Source organism: Aedes aegypti, chromosome 3, assembly GCF_002204515.2.
Source record: "Aedes aegypti strain LVP_AGWG chromosome 3, AaegL5.0 Primary Assembly, whole genome shotgun sequence".
NCBI lineage: Eukaryota > Metazoa > Arthropoda > Insecta > Diptera > Culicidae > Aedes > Aedes aegypti.
Window position 1 is genome coordinate 31,529,612 of NC_035109.1, and position 16,428 is coordinate 31,546,039.

A 16,428-nucleotide genomic window follows, 5' to 3' on the forward strand; every position below is an offset into this window, starting at 1 on the left:
AACGTTACGGCTCTAAATTTGATTTTTTTTTCATACAAACAGCGTTACGGACGGGGGAGAGGGTCAACAATTGCAAATTTTAGTGTTACATTTGGACGCTGCCTCAGTATTTACTCTTTGTCGTTTCGGTGCATTTAAAATTTCACCGATGGCTTGCAAGGCCTGACACCAACCAGATTTCCGAAGAAGCATGGTACGCAATTTTGCTTATAGTCCTTCACTGGCACTTATACGATGATTAGGCGCCCCTAACGTAAGAAGAGACGCTGTTGCGAGTCTCTCCCAGCCGGTCGGGAACCTGATACCCGAAAAACAGGACATCAACGAATTGGCCATTGTTGATATCATGTATCCTAATGGCCGGAATATCCGAAATTAGTGTGTAGTAGTGTCCTTCAATAATGCTTACCCAAAATGTCCAATGAACTCTGATGGTTGGCAACGATTACGTATGCCTCATCTCGCGACAAGATATCGGCTCCACGCAGCTCCCACTTAATTCCGAGCACTGTCGATATCGGCCGGCAGAAGGTTCCTGCCCATCTGCAATGAGATAAAGTAAGAAAACGTTAAATTAACTTTTCGAAGTAAAATAAAATTCACTTTTAAATGGCTAGATGTAGAAGTTTGATTCTTCTTGTATAGAGTAAGGTGGGACAAAAGCTCGGTATAATCAAAGTTATCAGAAAAACAATAGTAGTTGAAACAAAATAAATACCGTACACTTTTAACATATTGGCTATAATTTTGCTGAACAAACTTGTGTCAAAATGTTTACCCATTTTTAATTATAACAATTTCTAAATTGATTCTCTTAAACGAATTTTTGCCCCACCGGTGGGGCAAGAGTTCGAATCTAGTGTGAGGCAAAAGTTCGCTGGCTTAAACACAAAATATTTATATTTTTATTACAGGTATACTTTGTACTAGCCGTAATCTTATTATTTATTTATTTTTATTTAGTTGGTATTACATCAATTAATTTGATAAAACCAACCTCGTTAACGATGTTACGCCAATTTACTCGGTCCATGGCTGTGTCTCTCCAACTTCGATTTTGGCCCACGTTCTCCAGATCTTGTTGCACCTGATCAAGCCACCTCGCTCGCTGTGCTCCTCGCCTTCTTGTGCCAACCGGATTCGACGCGAACACCATCTTTGCAGGATTGTTGTCCGGTAGTCTTGCAACATGCCCTGCCCAGCGCACCCTTCCGGCTTTCGCAACCTTCTGAATACTGGGTTCGCCGAAGAGCCTAGCGAGCTCGTGGTTCATTCTCCGCCGCCACACACCGTTTTCCTGTACTCCGCCAAAGATCGTCCTAAGCACCCTTCGTTCGAACACTCCAAGTGCTTGCAGGTCCTCTTCCAGCATGGTCCATGCTTCATGTCCATAGAAGACCACCGGTCTTATAAGCGTTTTGTACATGGTACATTTGGTGCGAGGGTGAATCTTCCTCGACCGCAGCTTCTTCTGGAGCCCATAGTAGGCGCGACTTCCACTGATGATGCGTCTCCGTATTTCACGACTAAAGCCTGATTCGCTGCTGACAAGTAATTTCTCGGCCTATCTTGATGCATGGGAAATTTCTGCAAGGAATCGATCAAGAATGCGCTTTTTTCTGATCGCAGTACGTAGTTGAAAAGAACGGTCAGTTCAAATGGGAGTCACTGTAGAAAATTTCTGCAAGGAATCGTCGAGAAATTTCTTTAGCGATTCCTGTTCAGTAGCAAATTAGGCTTAACGATGTTATCAGCCGTTAACAAGGATCCGAGGTAGACGAACTCATCAACCACCTCAAAAATATCCCCGTCTATCGTAACACTGCTTCCCAGGCGGGCTCGGTTCCGCCTATCAGCATGTACTTTGTTTTTGACGCATTCACCATCAGGCCGACTTTTGTCGCTTCACGTTTCAGGCGGGTGTACAGGTCTGCCACCGTTCCAGATGTTCTGCCGACAATATCCATATCATCCATATTGCAAACAAATTGGCTGGATCTTGTGAAAATCGTACCTCGGTTATTGAACCCGGCTCTCCGCATGACACCTTCTAGCGCGATGTTGAACAGCAGGCACGAAAGTCCATCACCCTGTCGAAGTCCCCGGCGGGATTCGAACGAACTGGAATGTTCACCCGAAATCTTCACGCTATTCTGCACACCGTCCATCGTTGCTCTTATTAGTCTTGTGAGCTTCCCGGGAAAGCCGTACTCGTCCATGATTTTCCATAGCTCTTCGCGGTCGATGCTATCATAAGCCGCTTTGAAATCGATGAACAGGTGATGCGTTGGGACTTGGTATTCACGGCATTTCTGGAGGATTTGCCGTACAGTGAAGATTTGGTCCGTTGTCGAGCGGCCGTTGATGAAACCAGCTTGATAACTTCCCACAAACTCGTTTGTTATTGGTGATAGACGACGGAAGATAATCTGGGATAGCACTTTGTAGGCGGCATTCAGGATAGTGATCGCACGATAGTTTTCACATTCCAGTTTGTCGCCCTTCTTGTAGATGGGGCATATGACCCCTTGCTTCCACTCCTCCGGCAGCTGTTCCGTTTCCCAGATTCTGACAATCAGCCGGTGCAGACAGGCTGCCAACCTCTCCGGGCCCATTTTGATGAGTTCAGCTCCAATACCATCACCAGCGACCTTGTTATTCTTGAGCTGATTGAGGGCATCCTTAACTTCCCTCAATGTGGGGGCAGGTTGGTTTCCTTCATCCGCCGTGCTGACGTAGCCACTTCCTCCGCTGTCGTGACCCTCGGCGCCTGTGTTCTCCGTGCCATTCAGGTGTTCATCGTAGTGCTGCTTCCACCTTTCAATCACCTCACGTCCGTCCGTCAAGATGCTTCCGTCCTTATCCCTACACATTTCGGCTCGCGGCACGAAGCCTTTTCGGGATGCGTTAAGCTTCTCGTAGAACTTTCGCGTTTCTTGTGAACGATGCAGCTGTTCCATTTCTTCACATTCCGCTTCTTCCAGGCGGCGCTTTTTGTTCCGGAATAGGCGGGTTTGCTGCTTCCGTTTTCTTTTATATCGCTCCACGTTTTGTCGCGTTCCTTGCTGCAGCATTGCAGCCCGCGCTGCATCCTTCTCCTCCAAAACCTGCCTGCATTCATCGTCGAACCAATCGTCACATGTCCTCCTTTCCACGTACCCGACGATGCTCTCGGCTGCGTTGTTGATGGCTGCTTTTATGTTGCTCCAGCAGTCCTCAAGAGGGGCTTCGTCAAGCTCGCCCTCTTCCGGTAACGCTACCTCGAGATGCTGCGCGTATGCGGCAGCGACGTTCGGTTGGGCCAGTCGCGCTAGGTTATACCGAGGCGGGCGTCGATACCATACATTGTTAATGACGGATAGTTTTTGGCGCAGTTTCACCATCACCAGGTAGTGGTCGGAGTCAATGTTAGCGTCACGATAGGTTCTGACGTCGGTAATATCGGAGAAGTGCCATCCATCGATCAAAACGTGGTCGATTTGTGATTCCGTCTGCAGTGGCGATCTCCAGGTGTATCGATACGGGAGGCTGTGCTGGAAGTAGGTGCTGCGAATGGCCATGTTCTTGGAGGCGGCAAAATCTATCAGTCGTAAGCCGTTCTCGTTCGTCAGCCGGTGGGCGCTGAACTTTCCAATCGTCGGTCTGAACTCCTCCTCCTGGCCAACCTGAGCGTTTAAGTCTCCTATGATGATCTTGACGTCGTGGCTTGGGCAGCGGTCGTACTCGCGTTCGAGCTGCGCGTAAAATGCGTCCTTGTCATCATCAGTGCTTCCGGAGTGAGGGCTATGCACGTTTATGATGCTGAAGTTGAAGAACCGGCCTTTGAGCCTCAACTTGCACATTCTTTCGTTGATCGGCCACCACCCGATCACGCGCCTCTGCATATCACCCATCACTATAAAAGCTGTTCCCAGCTCACGTGTGTTGCCGCAGCTCTGGTAGATGGTATGATTACCTCTAAACGTTCGCACCATCGAACCTGTCCAGCACACCTCCTGCAGCGCTACGATGTCGAAACCGCAGATCTTCAGTACATCGGAGAGTATGCGTGTGCTTCCGATGAAGTTGAGAGATTTGCAGTTCCACGTACCTAGTTTCCAATCGCAAGTCCATTTCCGTCGCTGTGGTCTTTGCCGATTGTTCCGGTCCGTATTCTCTCGTTGACGTTCCTGTGCTGGTGTATTTTTACGGCTGGCTTGCAGGGCCTGACACCAACCCCCTAGATTTCCGGAGGACCATTCCCCCTAAATGTTCGGAGGGCCATAGTGCGCAGTTTAGCTTTGAGTCCTTCTCTGGCACTCGGACGATGATCAGCCGCCCCTGACATGGGGAACAGACGCTGTTGTGAGCCGCTCCTAACATGGAGTACAGACGCTCAAGGTTTGCAGAAGCAAACCCCCCTTCCCTGTCAGCATACGACCAAAGTTCCCACCGGGGGTTGGTTACCCGATCTTCCCCAAGATTACTCGTACCCTGGCCAGTACCACGAGGAGGTAGGGATAGGAGTTGCTGGGCAAGAGGCTGAGGACCACACAATGGGGTCTATTTTATTCCTGTAGGTACGCGAGGTACCAATGGTACGCCATGCCCAGTCATTTACCGTGCCAGCCGTAATCTTATGTTTGCCGAAAAATAAACTCTGAATTTTCACCAAAATATTGCCCAAAACAGAGTTAATTGTAATATACCTAAAAATAGCAGTTTTTCGCAAAACTAAGTGAAAATGTAAAATTTTGGTGACATTTTTCTCACGATCAGGCAAGTTTCGCTAAATTTTAACATAATATGTCGATTTTAGGAAATTTGCACATTTTTCCGTAAGTTTATATATGGGTCGAACTTTTGCCCAGCTGATTCGAACTTTTGCCCCACTATGGGCCAAAAATTGTTTCCAAGCATCTATGCAAAAACTAATCCACACAAAAGCATCCTTATGATAGGCCTATAAACGCCCTTACATAAAACATTGAAAAAGATTTGTTTTTATTTGGTCCCATGCAACGAAAGTTTGACCAAAAATTACAATATTCACGTCGAAAAACAACAAATAGCCAAAACTTTTTTCAAATCTCAAGCGATTTTTATGATATTTGGAGTGAAAGTCCCTTATTTGAATAGCATTCACACCACCATGACATTTATAAGTTTCGTTTTCAATTGAGCTAGAAAAAGAAACTCTTACCCCACTCGAACTTTTGCCCCACTTTACTCTACACAAAAAGAAATGATGAAATAAGGTCTAAAATCTTAAGAAAGAGACTACGTGACTTATGGATAGCCTCTCTCCAGTCAAAAAACGACAGAATTTGTCATTTCGTGACGATTACATTTAAATTCGACTTTGTCTCAGAATTATACCACTCATGAAAATCCTTTAAAAACGAATCGGTCGATATCATCGATATATCTATCTAACACGCCTCCCTCGAAAATGCAAAATGCCGAAAATGCCAGGTGACAACAGCCTACAAAATGCACTGCCTAATCTGAGCCTGGGGTGGATTAGTAAGTACGTACTTAAGCGTTCTTCATTGAAAAAAAAAATGCAGTGACTTTTGATGTGCATTGTTGTGCTGCTGCAGCATTTGATTGATATCGAATTTCGACGTTTTTGCTGACGAACACACTTGGGGCTGGTAGCCAGTAGTGACTTATCTTATCATAATCGACGCCAATTGGAGAATCCGTTGCCTACTCAATTTTTACACGGTATCCCGACAGACCGTTATTATGTAAAAAAATTGTTCATCAAATCTGAGCACAGGACTCGATTCCTGAGGTCATTCTGCACCTCTGGGCCAATTTAATAAAAAATCCCTAGGAGGAATCTTGAGAAAACTTGATTTGAAGTTTTTTCCTTAAAAATTCAATATAATCCATATTAAAATTTTGCAACAGCACTGAAAAAACCTACAAAAACGTTCAAAAAGTTGGCCAAACTGTTCTCAACTAGAATACAATTATTACCGTTGTTAAATTTAGAAATATTTACAACTGGCTTAACTTAAGTCACTCCTTAAGGTGAAGATGAATGAAAAAATAAGTTAAATCGAAGCCAATTAACTTCAAATTTTCAAGAGCACAAATCTGGAGAACCGAACACCCGTTTGAGCTGAAAATTTAACGAATGTTTGGTTTTCCAGATTCGTGATCTTGAGAATTTGGTGTTTGGCTTCGATTTAACTTTTTTTTTCATAGTTTACTGGTTTAAATTTCATTGGTTGTTGTTTTCTATGTGAAACCGATTTAGAAGTAAACCAAATAAATCAATAATTAACAATGCACAATAATAGTTAGCAGATAAGTCATGTGAATACTTTTATAGTCAATTACCGGTACCGGAGTATTACCGGTTGTTTCAAATTTTAAATGATTTGGTTACTCTGGTACGCTCAAGTCAATAACATACGCCGATAATACGCCGATGTCTTCCACGGGGTCACTGAGCTTCACCTGATTGATGCAACTTTTTCTTCCGGCATTCGCACTAAATGACCAGCTCACTGAAGTTTGCCTATTTTTTTCGCTCAATAGTTTTCGCTCCTGTTCTCAAAAAAATGTGCTAAGGGAGCCAAGAATAATCTTTTTATACATGGCAAATTAACAGTGATGTTTCTCTGAGGTATGCTTGCATTCATCGTTGCTCTCTGTGCATAATTATTGAAAACTGATTTGGTTTTCGAAACACTTTTCAGTGTTGTGCAATAAAGGATCGCGAAGTGTTTTTGCAAAGTTGCTAATGAAATAATGGATCTATGTAGTCAGATAAGCCTTTATCAAATAACAGTGTAGATGTTGTTTCTCTTTGCAAGTTGCGGGTCCCTAAGCTGGTTACGTAATCCGTAAAAGGAGATATTCGCAGCCAGAACATGCGTTTTTACTACAAGGGAAACATTATTATCATACGTCTCAAGCGTTATATGGCTCTTCAACAAATTCAGAGTTTTTGTAGGTTTTTTCAGTGCTATTGCAAAATTTTAATATGGATTATATTGAATTTTTAAGGAAAAAACTTCAAATCAAGGTTTCTCGAGATTCCTCCTAGGGATTTTTTTCAAAAATTGGCCCAGAGGTGCAAAATGACCTTAGGAATCGAGCCCTGTGCTCAGATTTGATGGACAATTTTCTACATAATAACGGTCTGTCGGGGCACCGTGTTTTTGCTCCTGCCTCGCGTCTTGCCTTCAACAATTGCAGAAAGCACGAATGGTTGAGAAGTAGATTGGCTATGATCAGGCATTGCAGAATTCGTTCTTGATTGATTTCGAAGCACTAAATATCAAAGCAAGCGAAGGAAAACATCGCATCTGTATCGGTCCATGATCGGCTATTGAAATTTCTGAAAATCGTAGTGTATGAGATATCGTGCAACCAAAACAAAACGTAAAGAACCAGCGTTGTGTAATAAGTCAGATAACATCTGAAATCAGTTGCGTTATGAACTCTTCTGATACACATACACTCCCGTATAAAAGTTTAAACAGCGAACGATTGCCAATTATGGACCGATACTGATAGGATGTTTTTCTTCGCTTGCTTTGATCGTGTTTCGAAATCAAATGAAAACGAATTCTGCAATGCCTGGGTTCTTTGTAAAAAGTTGCTTGATGCCTCAGATACTAAATTGAAATTTATTGCTTAGTTTATCATGAATTCATTTCCACGCTTCGTTTTTTGAACTCTTTCACATAATTTAACGTCTTTGAAAAGCAATATAGAATCATACAATATATTTATTGCTCATTTGTTCGAAATGGAAATGTTAGATGGATTCTCAAACAAATGATTCGGTCGTTACGATACGATGACCCTTGTAATCGGTAGTCAACATATCAATGGTGATATCAAAGCATTACACACCGACGGTCCCATTCACACCGAGGCGTCGGTCGTCGGGGAATCAGATAACGAGCCTCCTTTATCATTTATCATATGGTGGGAAACCCCTTTGTGACGAATCAGCTAGCCAGCCAGCGCGCGAGACATAAATTATGCATGCGAGAAGTAGCACGAAAGGCTTCTCGCCTCGATTTATCTATATGTTTTCCGTTGTAATACCAATGGGTGGCAAATGGTCTAATTGTGGAAGTAAAAACCGAATCAGCAGGTGTACGAAATTGGGTTGAAACTCCCGTTTCAAACACTTTAATTAACATAATGGATAGTATTTGTATGTTCACATATCTCACATTGTCAAATACACAACAGTTATTATGCTTTTAAGAAATCCAAAGTATGCGCAACATGTAAATTTTTGAATATTTAAGTGGAATAATTTCCATACAGAATACTTTGGAACGATATCAGTAAAGATAAAGATCACAAGATAATGTGAATCCACTTCCAATAGCGTAACAACAATCTTAACCGTAATCTCTGCGTCGTTCAAGCAGCATAATCGTTTTACTTTAGTATTGAGGTTTCGATTACCATTATCAGCTTCCTTTGTTTCTCTACATCCGTCCTCTGTTATCGAGGCCAAAAGGTAATCGCTCGGCGCCTACTGGGTTTGCCTTACCAACACCCACGTTCTCACCAAAAAGGTTTCGTTTGTTCTTAGTTGGCATCGTGACATTGGAATTTGTCTCTACGCAATACCATCTACCTGTTCATGTTTAAAAAGGAAGTCGTTCAAGTTTGGTTTAAAAAACATAGTTCAAGTCATATTTAATAAATAATTAAGAAGCGCTGAGTACTGCATATTCTGGTTTGCATTTTGATCGTGGAGAACTATTTGAAACAGAACAGTAATTCAATCGAATGTCTGAGATTGAAAGCATGACAAATTCCATTGCCGGTTACGCCTATCTTCTCCGTTACGAGAAACGAAAAGGATAATGGTGACGATTGAAAAAAAAAACGTCTTGCTCTTTATTTTTAGTCTTAAAACCAATCTTATACGCTCAATTTGACGACCAACTGTATGCGTACTCAAATTGTTATCACATTCGGATTGAAGTTATCGCTGGTTTGATTGGACCCACCAAACGATTTTGCGCATGTGAGAAACGGTGCTGACTAATTATTGTCGTACTTATGTCATGGCGGGTGGGCGCAAGCGATTGTACTCTGTTTCGATTTAGTAATGCAGATGTACCTCTCTTAACATCTGTGTATACACAGGCCGACTTGGATGTAGGAAAACTAGCTCGAAGCTGGCCTGTTACTAATTGTCTTAATGATTGTGGGAGTAATAATTTAGTAACGTATAGAAAACAAGACTAAAGAGGAACCATGAAATACAATGAGTTTTTTCTTATAAGGATTCTTCAGAAAATTCTACTAGACAGTTGTATCAGAAATTGATTTAGACATTTATTTTTATTATTCAAATAATTCTTTAGGGATTATACCAGCAATTTTCAATCAGGATAGTTTCCAGAATTCAATAGGACTATAGCGGCAATCGCACAGCTCACCAGCAAGACCAAGCTGAGGGTCTTGGGTTTGAATCCCTCCAGCCGAGGATCTTTTCGTAATGGAACTTCGACGATGTTTGTGGCAAATGTACATATCATACATCCAAAGAAGGTTTAGACTGCGAAATGATGATACCATGTGCTTTGGGGTAATCGAGTTCAGCTCGCCTCCGAGCGTCGGGTCTCTCTCAAGAGGCTACGCAGCTTGTAGGTTAAAGCTCCCATCTAGCGAATAGGGAGTCGTGGGTTTGATCCCCGCCGGAGCACGTGGTTTCTTTTCGCAGTTTCCATTTCAATTTGTACATTTGACACGTGTTTCGTCATGTAAACTTCAAAATTTCAAAAACCTTATAACCACTACAGTGGGGATTCGCTCGTTGGAGCTTCGCTACATGGAATGACTCGTTGGTTGGATGTTCGCTGGTTGGAAAACATTCCAAGTAAAAAGCACTGAAATATCAAGATTAGATGTCAAACTGACTTTGACGTCTGAACACCGTCGCATTGAAGTCTCCATATATAGAACAAATGTGCATGTATATGTGCGAATCGTGACGATTTGCTCTCCAGCTGCGTGAGTCTGGAGCATTTTCACCAGTCGGATTCGCTAGCTGGAAGGCAGTCGTGTTTTAACCAGCGAATCCCCGCTGTAATTCCTTGTTTTTCTGCCAGAAACATTACAAACTCTTCTAATGTAAACAATAATATAGGTATTTCAAACGAATTCTATGATTGAATCATTTTTAACGGCATGAGTTTGCATCATAAGCCTGATTCGCTGCTGACAAGTAATTTATCGGCCTATCTTGATGCATGGGAAATTTCTGCAAAGAATCCATCAAGAATGCGCTTTTTTCTGATCGCAGTAGCACTTGAAAAGAAATGTCAGTTCAAATGGGAGTCGCTGTAGAAAATTTCTGCAAGGAATCGGCGAGAAATTTCTTTAGCGATTCCTTCTCAGTAGCAAATCAGGCTATAATCTCATGCGTGAGTTTGGCGAAGCAGATCTCAAGTTTGCTCTCGCGGGAGAGCTCAATGTGAGAAAGCTCGTTGAAGTTTTTTCTCAAGAAATTGCACTAGATATTTCGTAAATATTTTCCACCATTTATCGTACAATACAAAAATAGCCCTTGTCTGCAACCTGTTCGTGACACTGGAAACAACAGTCTTAATAATGACGACGGCTCTGTTATAAAAAAAAAACTCGCTAAACGTTATCAAACGTTCACTGCTATCGGATATTATCGGCGTTCAACGTGTCATTGTGTCTCCCCCTAAAACGCATTCGGTAATCACTTATCGCTAAGTTACAGTAGACGAAAAATGCATAACGCCTAATCTCGGAAGCAGGAGATTAGGCGAGTAGCTCCGTTGGAAATGCACTTTGAAGCGATATCACGAAACAATGATATCGTTTTTTTGTGATTTGCTGCTGACGCGAACATATGGCACACTGGCTTATCTTTATAGATAACTTATCATAATCGACGCCAATCGGAGGCTTTGATGCCTAATTAGGTGTTTTGAACGCTATTTGCGCGGAAAAGTTGATGGATCAACGAAGAAAAATTGTTATACGTAATTTGTAGAATTTGTATTTTAGTTCAACTATCGCCTATTGAAAACATTTATTTGTCGTCGTTCTGACGAAACGCCCAAATTCGAAAACAGCCTGCTTCGCAGTTTAGTGTGAGCTCTTTCACAGTTGATAGCACTTTTAGATGTCCATATCAAAAGTTGCTATTACTGAACTATTTCACCTGCTCGGGTAGCAAGGCTGGACCAGTAGGAAATTTGGTCATCCCAAAAAGATGAAGGATCCAAAAAAAGGTGGAGGATCCTATCCAAATTTTCGGCCAACCGTATCCATATCGTGGCAAAGCAAACAAATTGACTAGATCTATTGAAAAACGTTCTTCAGATGTTGAACTAAGTTTCATTATTTTGCACAATAGTCGGAAATCAAAATGAGGTTGATTTTGTCATTTTCTTTGTCGATGGGGCATATGAACCCTTCCTTCCTCTCCTCTGGTAGGTATTTTGTTTCTAAGGTTCAGTCAGTTCAGACCAGTGAAACAAATTGTCATCAAAACAGACGAAAAACAAACAACAAAGCAAGCTGCTTCACAACCGTTTGTCCCAACTTTTACGGATTGGGATACAATCAAAATCAAAATTGCCATGTTAATCACAGGGCGCAACATTGTTGCAAACATGAAACCAACTAGGTTTTATGGACGCTGTTTGATAATATGGCAATGTTTACCAACACGGAGAAAGTTTTCAAAAATTGCAATGCGAAGCCCAGAAAATCGCTGCGTACGTGGTGAGCGATCATTGTCCTATTTTGTTCAAGTGGTGGTTAACTGTTGTTGTGGAATAAAAATATTGCAACAATAATGGGAGATGACACTGTCTTTGTTGCTGCATGTTGTGTGACAATTGATTCACTGGTTCAGACAAATGACCAGCTTCTCCAGACATGATGAGTTCATCATCGATGTAGCTTCACAGGCGTTCATACAGCCCAGTAAGCAGTTGAATGGGATCCTAAACTTCCCTCATAGTAAGGACTGTTGGTTCCAGCCTGCGTACAAGTGTTCATTGAAATACTTCTTCCACCTCCCGATCATCTCAAGCTTTTCTGGCAAGATGCTCTCAATTCTAACCCTGAGTTTTTTACATTTATTAAGCTTCGACACAGCTGCCCCATCTTCTCACACTCAGCTTTTCCAAGAGGCGTTCTCACTAGGAAGATGCGGGTCTGCAGTTGTTTTTTGTTTTTATGATGCCTACGCTGCGGTTTCTTCTCTGTACCTTTCATCAAATGAATCGTTGACTTACCATGTCTCTTTTTAGAGATTTGGTCACTATATTAATGCAGGTCTCTATAAAGTTCATTTCAAATGAAAGGTTTCTAAAGACTGTTTTTACACGAAAATGGGGTTTGAAATCATTCAGTTCAATTTCTCAATGGAATGTCTTCTGATATTTGGCAGCCAAACTCGAGCGATCACACCCCAGATATTATCCGAGCAATTCTCAAAGAATATCTCCAGAGCTTTTTGTTGTGATTCCTTCAAGTTTTGTGCTTTTGAATGATTCCTTCAAGTTTTGTGGCATGTAAACCTCCATGAAGTCCTGTAGAAATCCCAAAGAAAATTATTGTGACGGATCTTTCTCAAAAAAAAAAAACTCATGGATAGTAAAATAAAAGAAAAAACCCTTGAGTGAGTAACATGGAATTTCAATTTTCGGAAGATCGTTGTAAAGAACGCTGATGTAAATGCAAAAAAAAAATCAAAAATGACTCTTCCACATGTTCTGCAGGAATTCAAAAATTCCTCGTGGAAGAGCTTCACAATGCTTATTCCAGAGATTCCTCCAGAAATATATTCGACGACACATTTTGGGACTCCTCTAGAAATTCATCCTGCGAGTGTCTCAATGATTCTTACAGAAATTTGTTCTGAAGATCCATCGACAGTCCAACACTAATACAACTAGTATTTCCAATGTTGGGGAAGGGGAGAGTCACCTTTGGCAGAAACACGCAAAAATTGACAGCAGCTTACATGCTCACAGCTTCAATGCTGAAAATTATTTATTTAGCACAATTATTAACATATTAGAATAATTATAATCACATACATTTTGGTGTTCACTCCTCACTACCAATGAAACGGCCTCCCGAACTCTTCTCTTCTAAAGAACACTACTATTTTTTTGATTCAGTGTTGCCAGTTTCACAAACAAATTCCGTCACAACATCCCACATGCATTGAATTTACTGTGGTTCTCCCAGAATTTCCTTCATAGATTCTACTGGTAATTCTTTCACCGATTCCAGCAAATCCTTAAGTTTCTACGCAGATTTTCAGTAATTTTTGGAACAACATCTATATGGATTGCTCCCAAACTCCTCCAAAATTTCCTAGGAAATACTCTAGCATCATTCCAGGATTTTTTAGCAGATTTTAGCCGATTACAGAAGTTCCTCAATTATGCCTCAGTCAATTAATTAACGGTTTTCACGTGTTATTTATTCACGAATTCTACAGAAAGTTCAATGAGGATTCCCACCATGGAATACTGCAGTAATAATTGCAGTACTATTCCCAGTTATTCCTATACAAATTTCTACAGGGTTTTTGTCCGATTTTTCCAGCTATTTCTCCAGAATAGTACCCAGGGTATCGTGTTTAGGTGTTTCTAATGGCTATTCCAGCAATTTTTCAAGAGAATACGTCGAGACTTTCTTAAGGAGTCAGAAGTTTCTTCAGAGAGCAGGAGTTCTACCTTGTCGGAATTCTTTCAAGGTATCTTACAAGAAGGTTCATTAGAGATTATTTTAGGAATTACTTTAGAAAAAAAAACTCATTTGACTAGTTGCTGTAAAGGTTTTACAGCAAGTTCCGAAATATTTCTATGATAGTCTCTTGAAGGAGTTGCTGAACAAATTTCTTAGAAATAATTCAAAAAGAAATGTCTTAAAGTAGCTCAAGGGAAATTTCTGGAATAATTCCTGAGGATATCATTGAACAACTTCCTGGTTAAAATCTTGAAAAATGCTTAACGAAAATTTAGGAACATACTCTGAGGAGCTCTCTGATGTATTCCTGTAGTAAATTCTATGGAAGAACAAATTCATTCCTGCAGAACTGTCGTTTTGCTTGTGAGGGAAGACAATTGGAGGAATATCTATAGTACTTTCCAAAAATATCATTAGAAAAGTTACTGGTTGTGTTCATAAAAGTATCTTGGTCGAAAATCTTTAGGGAGTTCCTAACAAGAATCATGGAATAGTCATTGTTGATAGGGAAACAAGCAACCCTTAATATTGTTATCATCATTTATTACCGTCCCCACTGAGAAAAAGCCTGCTTTTTAGTTTAGTATTCTAAATATACTTCCACAATTATTAACTTCGCATTATTAACTTAACCACTAGGCAAATGAAGGCCTCATTGGTATCTTTACGAGCTTATTGTTCTTGCCATTCAAAAATGGCATCATCATTATCTTCCTCCATTACTTCTCTCTCAGATTTCTATCGTCTACTGAACTCACTGCCTACGGTCTCAGCACAAATCAAGTGCTCATCAAAGTGCTGCTTCCATCTTTCGATCACCTCACGTTCGCCCGTGCTCCAATCCTTATCCCTGCACATCTCTGCTCTAGGCATGGAACCTTTGCTAGCTAAATGCGTTGAGTTTTTCTAAGTGTCTCTTGAGAACGGAACAACTGCTCCATTTTTACGCATTCCACTTCTTCCGGGTAGCGTTTCTCGAGGAGAATGTAATCGCTGCTGAAAACCAAGCTATGGTATTCCATACCAGATACTTACTAACTGAATGAGGTACGAAAGAGCCCCAAATAAGAGGTAAAATACCTCAAATGCATGTTCTAATAACACCAATCTGATAATTGGATCATTGTAATTGGTATTGAAATACCTTAATAGTTGATACATGATGAATTTTCATATGGGAGTGAAATTTTTTCAATAGTAGTTCAATACATCAAGCCGTCCTCAATAGCCTTCGAATACCTAAATGAGGTATTTTTGCTTGTTTTAAACAATATTTTCAACTCAGTAATAATAACTGGACTACTAAAGAATACATAATTATGGAATGATACCAAAATATTATGAGATATTCGTCCCTACTCGGATTCCTCTTACGAAAGAGGTAGATCTAAATTGACGCTTATATTGAGCTGTTCGGTAATCCAATCCGCATGGTTATTGAATTAATTAACTCATTACGCGTGGTAAAGATGGACAAATTATGGTTGAAATTAGGAAAAAATGTAGGTACGACAGGCAAACTGTTTCAACACTAAATAAATCGCACTCGCTCTTTCCGCGTGGGTAGGAACATGAGATGGATGGATAAGGGTTATGTAAGGGGTCCGCGTGGTCTGTAGGGATTTGAATTCTAAACTTGTAACCAACTCAGTTATTCGGTCACCAAGTGGCTCGGTAGCTTAGTTGGTAAAGCGCTCGTCTAGCATACAAGAGTCCTGGGTTCAAATCCCAGCCGAGCACGTGGATTTTTTTCATAATTTCACTCAGAATTTGTCCATCTTTACCACGCGTAATGAGGTAGATCTGTTATTATCATTTCCGTCTGAAACGCTGATGGCTGCGTTCTAGCTCACATTAATCCGACAATGAAACTTCAAGTTGCTGCACGTACTCAACGTTTTTGCCCATATACCCATAAAATCTGGATTATTCGAAATATTAGTGAACCATACCACGAAATATCTTCAGTAACACGCTATATTTCACTACTTCACTGCTCGTCTGTTCTCCAACTGCTTCTTCTAATGATCCTGATCATAGCTTGCTACGATACTGCAATACCAAAGTAGCCGTCGGTACCGTACATAGTTACGCCATACCAATCATAAACCTTTACCATCAATCAAGGCGCCAAATCACGCATTTTTAAAATGGGATAGATTGTAATACCATTCTTCATGAAAGTGCTATGTACAGAAAAAGGTAATCCGAGGTACATCTGATCATGATGGCAGCAATACCACCGATTTCTCGATAGATGGTGTACTTGCACTTGAACTTGATAAGAGCAACTCTCTAGGTAAGTGTAAATTTCCACTCGCACAAGCCTTGCGGAGATAAGTGCCTAATAGGCAAAAGGCTCACACACCATAACTAACAGCACGAGACTCTATCGTAAAATCTGCCACCCCATACGCGTCGTCGCCGGTCTGGGTCATTACCAGCAACTAATCAGCCATGTGCTCTAATGTTTTTTGATTATGTAGCAATTCCGTACCGGGAGACCCGATAGGACTTCGCCGAACGAGGAAAACACGTAGCCAATACTTACAACTTAATGAATGTTCTCGAATGGGCATTTAAAAGCGTCTGCAATAACAATGACTAAACGTACTAGATAGTTTTGCACCCTGTTGGCGTACATACATATGGACGTACAGCATGCCTACTTCGATAAATGCAAAATGTCACCGCAAT

At 41.1% G+C, this 16,428-nt stretch overlaps 1 protein-coding gene across 1 annotated transcript in view; it reads right to left on the bottom strand.

The window, feature by feature from the left end:
* LOC5567820 (1-acyl-sn-glycerol-3-phosphate acyltransferase alpha) overlaps positions 1 to 16,428 on the bottom strand; it is a 65,437-nt gene that overhangs the window by 18,292 nt on the left and 30,717 nt on the right. Inside the window, exon 2 of the mRNA XM_021848951.1 lies at positions 410 to 543. Coding sequence (XP_021704643.1) covers positions 410 to 543 — 134 coding nt within the window. The remainder of the gene's footprint in view (positions 1 to 409; positions 544 to 16,428) is intronic.